Consider the following 17,123-nt stretch of genomic DNA (forward strand, 5'->3'; position numbering starts at 1 on the left):
GTGAATGGGTGGGTGCGGATGTTGGTGGTGCAGTTGTGGGGTGCAGGTCGCGGTAAATAACGAGGACACCAGGTTGCAGTCTCTTTACCTCTTTACTGGAGATCTCTGAGTCCTCAGTCCAGAATACGGTTCACCAGGCTGCGCAAGTCCGGCCGGTCCAATGGCACCTCCAGAGTTCACTTCACAGGTGGAAATCGGTGCCTTCCTTCTTAGCGCTATGTGTTGTAGTCCTTCCCTGCTATGCTTACGGAAAGTACCCCACAACCGTTGTGTCTGTTTCTCGTGTTCCCTCACAACTCGATTAACTGATCTTCTGCTAATCTTCCGTCCCTTCCTGATGTTACAGTTAGAACGGCACCCGTTTGTCGGGTAGGCCTGGAGTTCTTCTGGGACCCTAGAGACGCCCCTCTCCCGCAATTGCCTCCCAAGACTTCATAGGTGATTTAGGTGAGACAGCCCGCCTGAGACTGACTGTCCTGCCGCTGTTTAGAGTATTGCTTGAAGCTGTCTAATCAAATACTCCCTCGGCGTTCCGGCCGCCGGTAGTGCGCCTCAGTAGGATGTTGCTCCGGTCTTACAGCACGACCCCTACTGGTATTCTCCTATTGCTTGATCTCGTTTCTCACTCAGCACAATCTATCTCGCTTCTAGTCCTTTCTTGGGTCCCGCCGCTTCCCGGAGCTGGCACGGACCCGTTACGTTCTTTTCAATGCCAAGCCTCTGTCAGGATCCCACCCCTGACAGAGACCCTACTGTCTCTTCCTCCACAACACCCTCTGCCACTAGGTGTTGCTTCGTCCAATCCAGTCAGCTTTCTCCTCTAACTTCCTGCCTGACCCCCAGTTTACCCACTATGGTGGGGAGTGGCCTAATGAATAGAACCCTTAGCTCCCCCCGGAGGCCCAGCTGTGAAATCTATTGGTGTCTGTGATACCTGATCAGATGAACTCCTTCAGTGCCATCGGACGCACCATAGCTCCCCATAGTGGCGGAGCCACAGTACTGCAACGACCAGGACTCTGGGGCGCTGCAGAATTATATCCAATTTGGCTTTAGGACAATTCTTTTTGTGTTTTTTCATTTAAGACAAATTAAATGAAGATAATAATACCAAAGAATGTGTGTTTGCAATCATTTTCAGGAGGAAACTGAGTATTATCTGACAGAATTGCAGGGGTGTCATTACTTTTGGCCATGACTGTATATATATATATATATCTACACTATGTGTACAGTAGACATATATTTGAACTATTCTATTCTAACCTGTCAGTGTGATTTTACTGAACACCGCACTGAATTACCGGCTTTTCTATAGAACACCGGTGCAGATTTCTCACAAGTCACACTGATGGTCCATGTGTAATCCGTATTTTTCTCGCCCCATAGACTTTCATTAGCAGATTTTTTGTGCAATACGCTGACAAACGCAGCATGCTGCAATTTTCTACGGCCGTAAAACACGGCTCCGAAATATACGGCAGATAGGAGCTGCCCCATAGAGAATCATTGGACCATGTGCCATGCATAGTTTTTGCGCCTCTCATACGTCCGGAAAACTCTCTAGTGTGACGCCGGCCTTAGAGATAAGCAAATAGATTTAAGTTTTTTTTAAAAAAAATTTGCATTTATGAAAATATAGATTTTTTCATAATTAGCCATCAAAATGTTAAAAATGTAAAAAGGAAAAATTCCTACATTCATCGTAATGCTTACCTTTCTGGTTACTCTGCATCACCCATTTGGTCATGACATTGTAAACTTACAATATAAAAGGCCTGATCGTAGCTGAATGACCTGGATTACAATGAAGAAGCTGGAGATTCAGTGCACTATGAAATACAGAATAGAACCGGGCGGCGAGCAGCAGGGCTGCCAGATAGGTGAATAGTGAATTGAGTAATAGTTAATTTTGGTTTTAATTTTACCATTTGCTGGCCCTGAGTGGTTTACTAAAATTTATCCCAAGATTTTTTCTAATTTTTCTTTCAAGGAATCACAAATTGAATTGTGGAGTTTAAACTTGTCTAGAAAAACAAATGTCAGGAAATTAAACTCAAACTGATCAATCCTCTCATCTCTAGTTATTGTTGCAGTCAGGTAAGGATTAGTGATGAGTGAGTGTACTCGTTGCTCGGGTTTTCCTGAGCACGCTCCGGTGATCTCTGAGTATTTTTGACTGCTCGGAGATTTAGTTTTCATTCCGGCAGCTGAATGATTTACAGCTACTAGCCTGCTTGATTACATGTGGAGATTTCCTAGCAACCAGGCAGCCCCCACATGTACTCAGCCTGGCTAGTAGCTGTAAATCATTCAGCTTCCACAATGAAAACTAAATCTCCGAGCAGTCATAAATACTCGGAGGTCGCCCGAGCGTGCTCAGGAAATCCCGAGCAATGAGTACACTTGCTCATCACTAGTAAGGATGAGATCTCACTGAAGGTCAAGGAAGATTTTTTTTTTTTATTTATAAATTTATTTAACTTAGAAAAATGTTATATTTGACAAATTTCTGTGGCATTTTTAAATAGTTTTTCATTAATTTACTATGCAATAATTTGAAACTTTAGACAGTTTTCTACTGTCCATTGTGTGTTCTTAATTCAGAAGGTCGGTAATGCTAAGGTAATATTAAACAATTAATCTAACTGGACAATAGAGCTATCACATGGTTATATTTAGCAGATTTTCCTAAACTCTTATGCATGTTGCTGGTACTGTAAACTGCAGTGGATTTTCAGCAAGCAAATTCACAGAACAACATCTGCTGTGTTTTTGCATTGTGCAAACTTTAGTCTTCATTTTTAAAACTACCTAAGCACTTAAAAGATAGATGTGTAGATAGATAGATAGATAGATAGATAGATAGATAGATAGATAGATAGATAGATAGATAGTGTAGATAGCTAGGAATCCAAAAAACAGGAACAGCACACCGTTATTTGTGGAAAAAAGAGCAGTTTTATTTAGCCCATGATGGCGACGTTTCTAAGAAGTGTACCTTTTTCAAGCAGTGACTTGACTGCTTGAAAAAGGTTCACTTCTTTGGTCTGAAATGTCGCCATCATGGGCTAAATAAAACCGCTCTTTTTTTCACAAATAATGGTGTGCTGTTCCTGTTTTTTGGATTCCTACATTCAAAATCTGGTATTTGCCTGTGGGAGCTTTTTTGCACCCGGACTCCATATCTGCTTATTGTGCTGCATATATACTGTGTGTATATATATATATATATATATATATATATATATATATATATATATATATATATATATACATACATATATATATATATATATATATATATATATATATATATATTTTTATTTTTTTTTTCAAAAAAAGAGGCAGCACTCCATTGTTTCAGTGAAAAATGTGCAGGGTTTAATCTACCCACATATTCAGGCAACGTTTCAGCTCACAATCAGCTTTTCTCAAGCAGTGAGTATGTTCATGTGCTTCCCTTTTATACATATCTACAACATCCTTAATTGTGTCCAATTATGCATTATAAGGTGCTACTTAGATTTTTGTTTTTATAAAGTGCATATGTGCTAATCATGTTTGACCGCAGCTGTGCCAATAAAAGTGTATAAAAATCTTCCTAATTCCCCATATTGTACAGTACAGTTTGCATAAAAGATCTTTACTTTACCCGGCAGATGCATGTTAAGCGTGGAGGACGCCATTATATCCTTTCAGCGTCTTGTTAGGTCTACTGCCATGCTCCCACACGGACTGGTTCGAATTGCAATTGGACTTGGGACAATTCTTTAGAAGAATTAAACTTAAGGAGTGGTTTTCTGAAAAAAATATTCCTAGAAAAGAGAAAACAAGTGAATTTGATTTAAGAATGGTTGAGTTGAGGAAAGAAAGTACCTTTGCTCCACCCAATAATTCCAGTGCAGTTGAAGCATTTGAAAAAGCTGTACTTATGGACATTGAGACTCTTAGGAGTAATGCAGTAAGAGAGTATAGACATCCCAATATGTTGAAAGAAGAATTTGAGGCATTGCAGGGGCTTGTCCATGACGACGGCATCATTATTAAACCAGCGGATAAGGGGGGTGCTGTCGTCGTCATGGACAAGGCCATGTATATCAGTGAAGTTATGAGACAACTGCAGGATGGAAATGTGTATTGTAAGATGGACAGTGACCCCAAATATAATATTGATAGGGAAATTAGAATGATTTTGAAAGAAGCAGTAGATGGTTATATCATAGATCAAGAATTGCATGATTATTTGCTAGTTGAACACCCACGGACACCAGTATTGTATCTAACACCTAAAATTCATAAAACCTTAAAAAACCCTCCTGGCTGTCCGATTATATCGGGGGTCAAATCAATTTTTAATAAAATAGGCATTTTCTTAGATAGAATATTTAATCCGATAGTAAGAAACGGCAAGGCATATATTAAAGATACAACAGACTTTCTTAGAAAACTTGAAGGGGTAGAACTGAATCAGGAGGTGATACTTGCGTCTTTTGACGTGGTATCACTATACACGTCCATTGATCATGAACGAGGACTAAAAGCGGTGGAGAAGAAATTGGATATAGCTAAATACACTTGGGAAGGAAAAACCCTTATATTAAAACTGTTGGAAACTATCCTGAAAAGAAACTATTTTTTATTTGGTGATGTTTTTTACACCCAAAAACGGGGAACTGCTATGGGGGCCAATATGGCCCCCTCCTACGCAAACTTGGTGATGGAGGTCCTTGAGGAGGAATGGATCTACGTGTCCCACCATTTCCAGCATGTGCTGGTATGGTGGAGATACGTGGATGACGTGTTCCTCCTCTGGACTGGAACTCAAGAAAAATTGGATGACTTTTTGGGCTTTCTAAACACTATAGACCTGACAATTAAATTCACATTAGTCTCCTCTAAAAAGGAATTGCAATTTCTGGACGTGTTGGTTAAACAGAAGGAGGGCAAATTAGACACTACCCTATTTGTAAAAGTAACGGATAAGAATAACTTATTAGCATACGACAGCCATCATCCACGTAATATGGTGAAATCGATACCATTGGGGCAGTTACTTAGGGTACGCCGTATAGTACAAGACGAAGAAGAAGTGGATTGGGTAATGGACTCACTCATAAAGAAATTTAAAAATAGAGGATATCCGAAAGAACTTTTGATGGTTACTAAGCAGAAGGTCTTAAAATTAGAAAGAAGCAAATTAATAAATGAAAGAACGAGGAATATTAAGAAAAAACATCTAGACCGTATACCGCTTGTAGCAACCTATGTAGAAGAGAGTAGTGAGATAAATAAAATTATAAAAAAACACTGGGGGATGCTGGGAAAGTGTCTCCCAGGTGTAAAGGAGTTCAAACTGCCACCTCTTTTTTCATATAGAAAAAATAGAAATATTAAAGACTACCTTGTAAAATCAGATATAGGATCCTTTAAAAAGAGTACACAAGCTACCTTGACAGGTAGGAATAAAACTGGTTGTTTTCCCTGCCTAGGATGTGTCAACTGTGCATATATGGACAAAGGCCCCACATTTCAGCATCCAGAAACAAAAAAAGTATACAAAATTAAACAATTTCTGACTTGCAGTTCAGACCACGTTGTCTATCTACTAATGTGCCCATGCAATTTGTGGTACATTGGGGAGACGACGTGTGAATTTAAAGTCAGAATGAATCAGCATAGATACACAATTAGGAAAAAAAGAATGGACCTCCCGGTACCGAAACATTTTACAGAGAATAACCACTCAGAAAAGGATCTCAGGTGTAAAATTATAGATGTAGTGCCTATTCAGAGGAGAGGAGGGAATAGGGAGCAAATCCTAAAGAAAAAAGAACTTATGTGGATTTATGAGCTCAACACCTTGAAACCCAAAGGGCTAAATGTTGACTTTAAGATACATGCTATTGCTTAAAAGATATATGTGTAACTCACCTTGACAGATAATGTAAGGACTCTTTGTATATGTATTAGAGGTATAGTGCAATATCTCTAATTTTTATTCTTTATTTATATTTTCCCCATTTTTTTAGATGCGTTGGGGCGGAGCATGAAAGTGTGGAGGACGAATAAAAAATGCATGAAATCTATGTAAAACTAAAATTAATTTGAAGTTCTTTAAATAAATGAATGAATAATGAAATTGGGTATTGTATTTACTTATTTACCTCAAAAATCTATGGTACCGTGTATATGGGCATATTAATGAATATAAGTGGAACCAGGACTCAGGTGTAACTACCTTTGTGGTTACAGTTGCGGTATACTGACCTGAAAAGGTTAATTGCCGTAGCCTAATACCGCATGACTCCCGGAGACAACCTGAAAAAGGTGCCGTCCGGTGCGTCAGGGTGGGAAATAACACCAAAAAGAAGTCCATATGGCAATAATTGAATAAGTAATGTGCCCAATACGTAAGTACCAATAGGAAGCCACAACAAAGATGGCGATATTGAAAGGACGCGCGCATGCGCCAATAGGGAACGCCACACAAGGCAGTGGATTGGCTGGCTACTCATCGCATAGAGATGACACAGTGAGACATGCGCAGCAGACCTAACAAGAAAGGATATAATGGCGTCCTCCACGCTTAACATGCATCTGCCGGGTAAAGTAAAGATCTTTTATGCAAACTGTACTGTACAATATGGGGAATTAGGAAGATTTTTATACACTTTTATTGGCACAGCTGCGGTCAAACATGATTAGCACATATGCACTTTATAAAAACAAAAATCTAAGTAGAACCTTATAATGCATAATTGGACACAATTAAGGATGTTGTAGATATGTATAAAAGGGAAGCACATGAACATACTCACTGCTTGAGAAAAGCTCATTGTGAGCTGAAACGTTGCCTGAATATGTGGGTAGATTAAACCCTGCACATTTTTCACTGAAACAATGGAGTGCTGCCTCTTTTTTTTGAAACATATGAAACTTGGATGATCGGTGGACTGGTTGTCTGGGGGCCTTGCACCCGAAGATAAGTATCTCTATGCTGTTCCTTTTCTTTCTCCTATATATATATATGTGTGTGTGTGTATATATGTATATATGTACAGTGTATATATGTGTAAATATATATGTACAGTGTATAGATGTGTAAATATATATGTGCAGTGTGTATATATGTATATATGTACATTGTGTGTGTATAAATATATATATATATATATATATATCAGTGACACACACACATATATACTGTATATATATATATATATATATATATATATATATTACATACATAGATAGAAGAAAAGCTGGCAATTCAGTAGCCGTGTACTGTAAAATCACAGCTGGAGCCAACAGGATAGAAGAGATGGATTACATACAGTAAATACAAATAAAATAGATATGCAGATGTCAGTGACAAATACAATTAGTACAGTGTGTATGCAGCTTACTGTACATGTAACTAGCAGAGGGAAAGCCAGTGGCTGGGGGCCAATGTTTGTAGCCTGTAACGGGGTAATTCCTATGGAGCTTCCCAGACTATTAATGTCAGCTCACAGCCATTTAATTAGTCTTTACTGGCTATTAAAATGGGGGGACCCTACAAAAAAATGATATAGAGTCCCCCTATAATTAACCATCAAAGGCTATGCAGACAGCTGTGGGCTGATATTATTAGCCTGGAAAGGGGCCATGGATACTGGCCCCCCAAGCTAAAAACATCAGCTCTCAGCCGCACCAGAAAAGCGCATCTCCAAGATGCTCCAATTTTGGCACTTAGCCTCGCTCTTCCCACTTGCGCTGTAGCGGTGGCAAGTGGGGTGATAGTGGGAGGATTAATGTCACGTTTGTATTGTCAGGTGACATCAAGCCCCCGAGGTTAGTAATGGGGGCATCAATAAGATGCCCCCATTACTAACCCAATAGTCACTTTGTATGAAAATACACACCAAGAATCAAGTCCTTTAATTGAAAGAATGACAAGGACTCCTTTAATAATTTTAATCAAACCATACTTATGATCTCTCCCATTTCCTTGATGCCCTTGTCATCTGCAAAAGAGTTAAAAACAAAAAACAATATTCCTCACCTTTCTACAGAGATGCAGCTAATCCATTTGTCCCATGACAGGTCTAGCTCTGCTACATCTATCATCTATATGGCAGGCTGCATGGTTGCATGATGCAACCATATAGCCTGTCATCCAGCAGAAACACTGAGCATTGTGTGCTCAGTGTCTCCCTGTGAACTCCTGTTACATGTCTGAGCACACCGCAAGCTTGAGAAAGTTCTCCTGCACGCGGTGCCGTCAAACAGGTCCTGTGAGTTCACAGCCAATAAACTCGCTTCACCTTTCTCATGTCAATGCGAGCACCATGGAAAAAATGTTATGATATCCAAAGTATCCATGGCCCCTTTCTAGGCTATTAATATCAGCCCGCAGCTGTCTGCATAGCCTTTGCTGGATATTAATTATAGGGGAACCCTACATCTTTTTTTGGGTCCCCCATTTTAATAGCCAGTACAAGCTAAGTATACAGTTGTGAGCTGATATCAATAGCTTGGGAAGCTCCATGGGTATTACCCCCTTCCCAGGCTATAAACCTCGGCCCCCATCCATCGGCTTTCCCTCTGCTAGTTATGAAAATTATGTGGGAGCCCTAGCCATTTTTTTCAGAAAAATAATCTTTTATTAATTAAATACATGTACAGTGAGCTGCACACACACTGTACTACTTGTATTTGTCACAGACATCTGTATATCTACCTATTCTATGTGTATTTACTGTGTGTAATCAATCTCTTCTATCCTGTCGGCTCCTGCAGTGATTTTGCAATACATGGCAGATGAATTGCCAGCTTTTCTTCTATCTATCTATGTAATATAGATACATATATATATATATATATATATATATATATATATATATATATACCGTATATACTCGAGTATAAGCCGAGATTTTGAGCCCAAAAAAATAGGCTGAAAGTGCCCCTCTCAGCTTGTATTCGAGTCATGGTCGGCGGCTGAGGGGGAGCGACTGTCAAATACTCGCCTGCTCCCGGCACTCCTGACGCGGTCCCTGCGTGTCCCATGGTCTTCAGGCGCTGCAGCTTCTTCCGCTGTTCAGTAGTCACTGGTACCACTCATTAAAGTAATGAATATGGACTCCACTCCCAGTGGAGCCCCATATTCATTACTGTAATTATTATTATTATTATTATTTATTTATATAGCACCATTAGTTCCATGGTGCTGTACATGAGAAAAGGGTTACATACAGAGTTACAGATATAGTTTACAATAAACACATTTACAGTGACAGACTGGTACAGAGAGGAGAGGACCCTGTCCTTGCGGACTTACATTCTATGGGATAGTGGGGAAGAGACAGAAGGACAGAGGTGCAGCAGCTCTGGCGGTGGTGAGGCGGCTGCTCTGGCGAGGCGGCAGAATGGTTATTGCAGGCTGTAGGCTTTCTTGAAGAGATGGGTTTTCAGGTTCCGTCTGAAGGATCCGAGGGTGGTGGATAGTCGGACGTGTTGAGGCATGAAATTCCAGAGGATGGGGGATATTTGGGAGAAATCTTGGAGGCGGTTGTGTGAGGTATGAATAAGTGTGGAGGAGAGTAGGAGGTCTTGGGAGGATCGGAGATTATGTGAGAGAAGATATTGGGAGATTAGTTCAGAGATATAGGGAGGGGACAGGTTGTGGATGGCTTTGTAGATCAGTGTTAGTAGTTTGAACAGGATTTGTTGGGGAATTGGGAGCCAGTGGAGAAATTTGCAGAGGGGAGAAGCAGGAGAGTAGCGAGGAGAGAGGTGAATTAGCTGGGCAGCAGAGTTGAGGACAGACTGGAGTGGTGCAAGAGAGTTAGCAGGGAGGCCACAGAGGAGGGTGTTGCAGTAGTCGAGGCGGGAGATGATGAGGGCATGCACAAGAGTTTTGGTAGATTGTGGGCTGAGGAAGGGATGGATTCTGGCAATATTTTTGAGTTGGAGGCGACAGGACAGGAAGTGGCAAGAGTTTGGACGTGCGGTTTGAAGGACAGGGCAGAGTCGAAAGTTACCCCGAGGTAGCGGATTTCAGGTGCGGGAGAGAGCGTGATGCCGTTTACCATAATAGATAGGTCAGGTAGGGGGGATACGTGAGATGGGGGAAAGATGATGAGTTCGGTTTTGTCTACATTAAGTTTTAGGAAGCGAGAGGTGAAGAAGGAGGATATGGCTGACAGACAGTTCGGGATTCTGGAGAGCAGAGAGGTGACATCTGGGCCAGAGAGGTAGATCTGAGTGTCGTCCGCATACAGGTGGTACTGGAAGCCATGGGACTTTATGAGTTGTCCTAGGCCAAGGGTATAGATGGAGAAAAGTAGGGGCCCTAGGACAAAGCCTTGAGGGACTCCAACAGAGAGAGGGCGGGATGAGGAGGTGGTGTGGGAGTGGGAAACACTAAATGTGCGGTCAGAAAGGTATGAGGCAATCCAGGACAGGGCAAGGTCTTTGATGCCAAGGGAAGAAATAATCTGTAGCAGTAGGCAGTGATCAACTGTGTCGAAAGCAGAGGACAGGTCAAGAAGGAGGAGTATGGAGAGCTGTCTGTTATCTTTGGCTGTGACTAAGTCATTAGTAATTTTGGTCAGAGCAGTTTCGGTGGAGTGGTGGGGGCGGAAGCCAGATTGGAGGTTGTCAAGGGGAGAGTTAGATGAGAGGTGGGAGGAAATTTGAGCATGGACATGCTGCTCAAGGAGTTTTGAAGCAAACGGGAGCAGTGATATGGGGCGGTAGCTGGGCATTGCAGTTGGGTCAAGGTTAGTTTTTTTGAGGATGGGCGTGATGGTGGCATGTTTGAAGGCAGAGGGGAAGGTACCAGAAGATAGCGATAGGTTGTAGAGATGGGTTAGGGCTGGAATGAGCATGTTAGTGAGGTTGGGGAGCAGGTGGGAGGGGATGGGGTCAAGTGCACAGGTAGTGAGGTGCGATTTGGAAAAGAGGCGAGTAAGCTCTCCTACAGTGATGTTGGAGAGGGAGGTTATTAGGGAAGGGCAGAGGTCTGGTATATGGAGAGGTTGGGGTGGTGGAACAGTTAGGGTTTGCCTCGTTTGGTCGATCTTGTTTTTGAAGTAGGTGGCAAAGTCCTCGGAAGAGATGAGGGGAGTTGGAGGTGGCAGTGGTGGGTGGAGGAGGGAGGTAAATGTGCTGAATAGTTGTTTTGGGTTGTAGGATAGTGAAGATACAAGGTTAGTGAAATAGGTCTGTTTAGCGGAGGTGAGGGCTAATTTGAAGTCAAATGTAGCTTGTTTGAAAGCAGTGAAGTCGTCTGGCAGGCGTGTTTTCTTCCAACACCGCTCCGCAACCCTGGATGCTTGTCAAAGTTTTTTTGTGAGATTGTTATGCCAAGGTTGCCTATTGGTTCTTCACACTGTGACATGCATGAGAGGGGCGCCTGACTCTATGGCTGATGTGAGGGTAGAGTTATAAAAAGCGGTGGCGCTGTCCATGTCGTGGAGTGAAGATATGGAGGACAGAGGTAGAAGAGAGTCTGAGAGTCTGTGAATGTCTAGATGTGCGAGGTTTCTGTGAGGATGTGGTAATGGCTGGACATGGGGGGCAGGTGAGGAGGACAAGGATGAGAAGGTGAGTAGATGGTGGTCAGATAGGGGGAAGGGAGAGGTTGTGAGGTTAGATAAGGAACAGAGACGGGTGAAGATGAGGTCTAGTGTATGTCCGTCTGTGTGGGTGGCTGTGGAGGACCACTGAGTGAGTCCAAAGGATGAAGTAAGGGCCAGGAGCTTGGAGGCTGCTGGCTGGCGGGTGTCAGTAGGGATATTAAAGTCACCCATGATGATGGTGGGGATGTCAGCAGAGAGAAAGTGAAGGAGCCAGGTGGAGAATTGGTCGATGAAGGCAGTGGCTGAGCCTGGTGGTCGGTATATGACAGCCATTTGGAGATTGGAGGGAGCGTAGATACGGACAGAGTGAACCTCGAAAGAAGGGAGAATAAGGGAGGGTGGGGGTTGGATAGGGTTGAAGGAACAGTTTTTAGAAAGAAGGACACCCACTCCTCCACCATGTCTGTTGCCAGAGCGAGGAGTGTGGGTAAATTGGAGGCCACCGTAACTCAGTGCTGCAGGCAAGGCCGTGTCAGGGGGTGTCAGCCAGGTCTCAGTGAGGGCCAGGAAGGAAAGGTTGCGGGAAGTGAAGAGATCATGGACCATGTGGAGCTTGTTGCAGACAGAGCGGGCATTCCACAGTGCCCCAGAGAGAGGAAGCAGGGGGGTGGGGGTCAGTGGCACAGATTTTAAGTGTGAGGGGTTGCGATAGTTTCTCATAGTGTGAGAAGGATAGGGGTGAGGATTAGTGATGAATGAGGCGGGGTGGGAAGGATTGGGGGTATGTGTTGCCAGCAGTGAGAATAAGCAGAGAAAGAGAAGTGAAGGAGAGTGATTGGCTTATTTTATATTTTGGTGATAGAGGTCTGAGGTTAGAGAGCAGGTCTGCAGATGGAGTGAGGTGGGGGGGTAAGAGAGAGGGGGAGATAGTTATGTGGTTTGAGGGTGCAGGGGTAAGGGGTTAGTGGAGGAGAGAGGATTAGTGGAGCAAAAACGGTGGGGGAAATGTGAGCATGGTTAAAGAGCAGGGGAGAAAAAGAAAGGCAAGTAACTTTAGAAGACAGTGATTAGTCTTACCATCTGGCTGATTTCTGGACTATTTCTGGTATATTTCAGATGATACACTTAAAATATGTCACTTGAAAGTATGTCACATCTGACTAACGTCAAATCTGACCCGCTCCATGCAACTTATACCATTCTAATGACCAAGAAATGAAGCCAGGTGAGACAGGGAGGGGAGGAAGGAGGCAGAGGAAAGTCCACAGCAGGGGACAATTAGCAGATTGCAGTTAATACAACATTTGACTACCAAAGATGAAGACAGAGGCAGGATAAGATCAAAAGATGGGGCTAGGTGTGAGGAGCACAGACATGTCAATATGCAGTCAGAAAATTTTCAGAATGATACAGGAATTAAAAGTCAGGGAAAAAGAAGCAAAGTACCACTTAGAACAGAGGGAGAGAAGTACATGGGATTCAGGGGTGCAGTGGCTATTCCAGAGAAGGAGATTGTTCAGACGTACCAGCAGTGTCTCATGGTCCCTGCGTGTCCCATGGTCTTCAGGCGCTGCAGCTTCTTCCCCAGTTCAGCGGTCACTGGTACCACTCATTAAAGTAATGAATATGGACTCCACTCCCATAGGGGTGGAGCCGCATATTCATTACTGTAATGAGCGGTACCATGTGACCGCTCACTACAGGAAGAAGCTGCCGCGCCCGGAGACCGTGGGACATGCAGGGACCGCGTCAGGAGTGCCGGGAGCAGGTGAGTATTTCATATTCACCTTTCCGCATTCCACCGACGCTCCATCTTCTGCGTCCTCTGCACTGACTGTTCAGGTCAGAGGGCGCAATGATGTATTAGTGTGCGTGTTGCCCTCTGCCTGAACAGTTACTGTGGAGAGACGGGACGCTGAGGAGCAGCAGGCTGCAAGAGAGGTGAGTATGTCATTTTTTTGTTTTAGTGCAGCAGCAGCATTACATGTGGCACAATGTTATATGGAACATCTATGGGACCATAAAGAACTGCATTGAGCATTATATGGGGCACCTATGGGGCCATAAAGAACTGCATGAAGCAATATATGGGGCTCCTGATTCAATATGGATATTCAAAAACACTTAACCTACTGATGTCTCAATTAATTTTACTTTATTGGTATCTATTTTTTTTTTTTTACATTTACCGGTAGCTGCTGCATTTTCCACCCTAGGCTTATACTCGAGTCAATAAGTTTTTCCCAGTTTTTTGTTGCAAAATCAGGGGGGTCAGCTTATACTCGAGTATATATATATATATATATATATATATATATATATATATATATATATATATATATATATATACATATATATATTTGGGTGTCATTGACATCGGAATATCTATATATCCTATGTGTATATATCTATTCTAGCTATTCTATTCTAACCAGCCAGTGTGATTTTACTGTACCTGGTGAATTAATTGCCGACTTTTTAAAGGACAGTGGTGCATAAAAATAGGACCGCACTCGCATGGTCAGAGTACTGTGCCATTTTTTTTTATCGCACCCATAGGCTTGCATTGGCGAGTCTGGGCCAACTCTTGGTGAAAATCACAGCATGCTACAATTTTACACACATGCTGAATATGGCTAAGAAAATAAACGGTGATGTGATTAACACTGGGCTGAGTGCTATGCAATGTTTTCTCACATAGCACTTGCCTGTATTCTATGGTAGTGTGACGCCGACCTTACTATAAGAGAACCAGGAGGCTAACAGAGTGGATAATAGAGAGACGTTGGGGATCTACATTGCTAAAAGCTGCAGAGAAATTCAGAAGAGCCAGAAGGGACTAGTTACCATTAGATTTAGATATTGGTAGATTGATAGAGAAGAAAGGTAAGTATCCAGCTCCAAATCCAGATTCAAATGCACTCTGAGTTGTGACAAAGGACGGCAGAGTGCGTTTGAAACTGGTAACCTCATTGTCTGTCAGTGACATGATCTTTCCTACCATGGAGCTATTATTTTCAAATAAAGGCAGCTTTTAACTGGATTTGGACCTGGATACTTACCTTTCCTCTACAATTCATGTGTGGTGAGGATGAACTTTCCATGCTCCTGTACATATAAAAGCAAAAGGCGAGCTGGCTTTTTTTCTATTTCAGATATTGATAGAGACTTTGTTATTATCATTTATTATTGTAGCACCATTTGTTCCATGGCGCCTTAAAAGGAAAAGTTAAAATCTATGTACAAGGGTAAGGTATACTCTCACATTAACTTTGTCATTATATATCCATTGTATGGCAGCATAATTTGTATCCTGAGAAGGACGTTTTATTTGGACTTTGACCTGCAGTATTTGTGTGAAATAAAACATAGTTATGTGAACACTGTATATTTGTATTATTTCCAATAGTTGGCATTTCAGTACAGTTTAAACAAGTAAAAAATTCATATAAAGCTGTGTAATAAAAATCATTAGCGAGATCAATTGACCAATAGATAGAAATTGATAAATTACGATAGCCAAAAATACTAAACCATGGGCAACATGGTGGCTCAGTGGTTAGCACTGTTACTTTGCAGCGCTTTGATCCTGAGTTCAAATCCCACCAAGGACAACATCTGTGAAGAGTTTGTATCTTCTCCCCATGTTTGGTGGGTTTCCTCCAAGTTCTCTGATTTCCTCCCACATTCCAAAGACATACTGATAGGGAATTTAGAATGTGAGCTCCAGTGGAGACAGTGATGATGGTGTCTGTAAAGTGCTGTGGAATTAATGGCGCTATATAAGTAAGTAATAGAAATAAGTACATTAGGAATCAGCTGAGGCAAACTAAAGGAATGCTGGATGGATTCTGGTTCCAAGGAACTGCACTCCTCTGTCAAGAGACAACATTGCATTTTAAAAAAAATGTGACCTTCTATTAAGAGCTAACTCCATACTGAGTTAATATTGTAAGCCAATTTCAGACATGCAGCATTTCATTATGTTAAAGGATTTCTGGAATATTCAATTAATAGTTTTTTCTTAGTGCCTGCAATTAAGGTATGAATAGTGAATATTCTACCATCCGTCCTTCGCTGATCTGCAAAGTAAAGGAGCATCAGTACTCTTTATGTAAAAATATTGCTGTCAAATTAGCAAAGTAAAGGAATGCAACTTTTTTTTATTGTGGGCAGTAATACATTTTGTGACAACATGTTTCCAAGCATCCCGATTTATACAAAATGAGCCCTTGTAGCATACTCATAGGTCAAATATTTATTTTCTGTAGAAATCAAGCTAATTAAGTGGAGTCCTAATTAAGAATCTCTCTGAGTTGATTAGTGTAGTGTTTGAGTTGTTAGGTTGGTGTTATAGAAATAAAAAAATATTAAAATACTAAAAATAACTAATTCTATTATTCTAATTCTTATTATGAATCCTTTATTAATACAACTTCAAACATATGCAAATTTTGTGCGGTTTTCTTATACCGCTTTAATCAACATAGTTGCATAAGTGTAGGCCAAAATCTATAATTTTCTCTTCCACTTTGCCTACAGGTACAAACAGAAATCAAGAAAACATGGACTAGATGGAATCTTGCTTTTGACTGGAAAAGCACAACACACTGTGGTAACTTCAGGTATGGCTCTGTCCTGACAAATATGACCCACAGCACCAGCAGCCAGTCACAAATGGTAACCAGCTCTCGCATGGTATTGATCTCCAGCAAAATCAGTCGAAGTGTCAGCAAACAAGCCGATGGACATATGAATTTGCCTGGGTATGTTAGAAGTAACTCTGAACATGAATGTTTGCCTCACTGGATTCAAGAAGAGGCCATTGAGGATGACGAGAAGCAGGTTGATGATATATCCTTAAAGGAGTCATTAAGGCCACTACAAGTGAACACAGAGGCAGAGATCAACAGAAATCATTTGGAAGAAACTCTATAAGAAATAGTTTTGAAATATGGCCCAAAAGGATAATTTGCCTAAAACGGGTACTTTATGTATTTTTTTTTTTAATCTTCCTATTATTAGTCATGCTGAGAATGTATACATTTTGGAAATCATTACTGCATGGCTCAGTATTGGAGATGTGTTTCTGCACAAACTGAGCTTAAGCACAATTACAGTTGTTTAAATAAAAAAAACGCATAGACAAAGAACATGAAGCTATATTAAATATGAAGAGATTTTTTTCTGCTACTAAAATACTAAAATAGTACATTTATATTAACAGTGCTGTATTTTCATTGCTTTAAATAAAATGCTGGAATAATTGTTTTATAGTTATTTTTTTTTTACAATTTATGAATAGGCCAGGTTCAGACATGCGTATTTTACATGCAAAATTTCACCATGTATTAGTCTCTTCCACTGTCAGGTCTGACTTGCAGATTTAGATTTATTAGTGCGAAAAAAGCAGTTATCACAAGGATCACCCATGCTCCATGTGTTTACACATACATTGCAAATATTAACTTTAGATGCGTAAATACAAATTCCATAAAGCTCTCATATGGATGGAAAAATTAGACATAGGGTTGACATACAGATGTGCATGCA

The 17,123-nt window shown here is 41.4% G+C and overlaps 1 protein-coding gene across 1 annotated transcript in view; it reads left to right on the plus strand.

The window, feature by feature from the left end:
• PTH2R (parathyroid hormone 2 receptor) overlaps positions 1-16,838 on the plus strand; it is a 1,733,956-nt gene extending 1,717,118 nt beyond the window's left edge. Inside the window, exon 13 of the mRNA XM_077275688.1 lies at positions 16,113-16,838. Within this exon, the coding sequence (XP_077131803.1) occupies positions 16,113-16,508 (396 nt within the window). The 3' untranslated portion in view covers positions 16,509-16,838. The remainder of the gene's footprint in view (positions 1-16,112) is intronic.
• Positions 16,839-17,123: the final 285 nt, after the last annotated feature.

The sequence above is a fragment of the Ranitomeya variabilis genome, chromosome 7 (genome assembly GCF_051348905.1).
Source record: "Ranitomeya variabilis isolate aRanVar5 chromosome 7, aRanVar5.hap1, whole genome shotgun sequence".
In the NCBI taxonomy this organism is placed as follows: Eukaryota; Metazoa; Chordata; class Amphibia; order Anura; family Dendrobatidae; genus Ranitomeya; species Ranitomeya variabilis.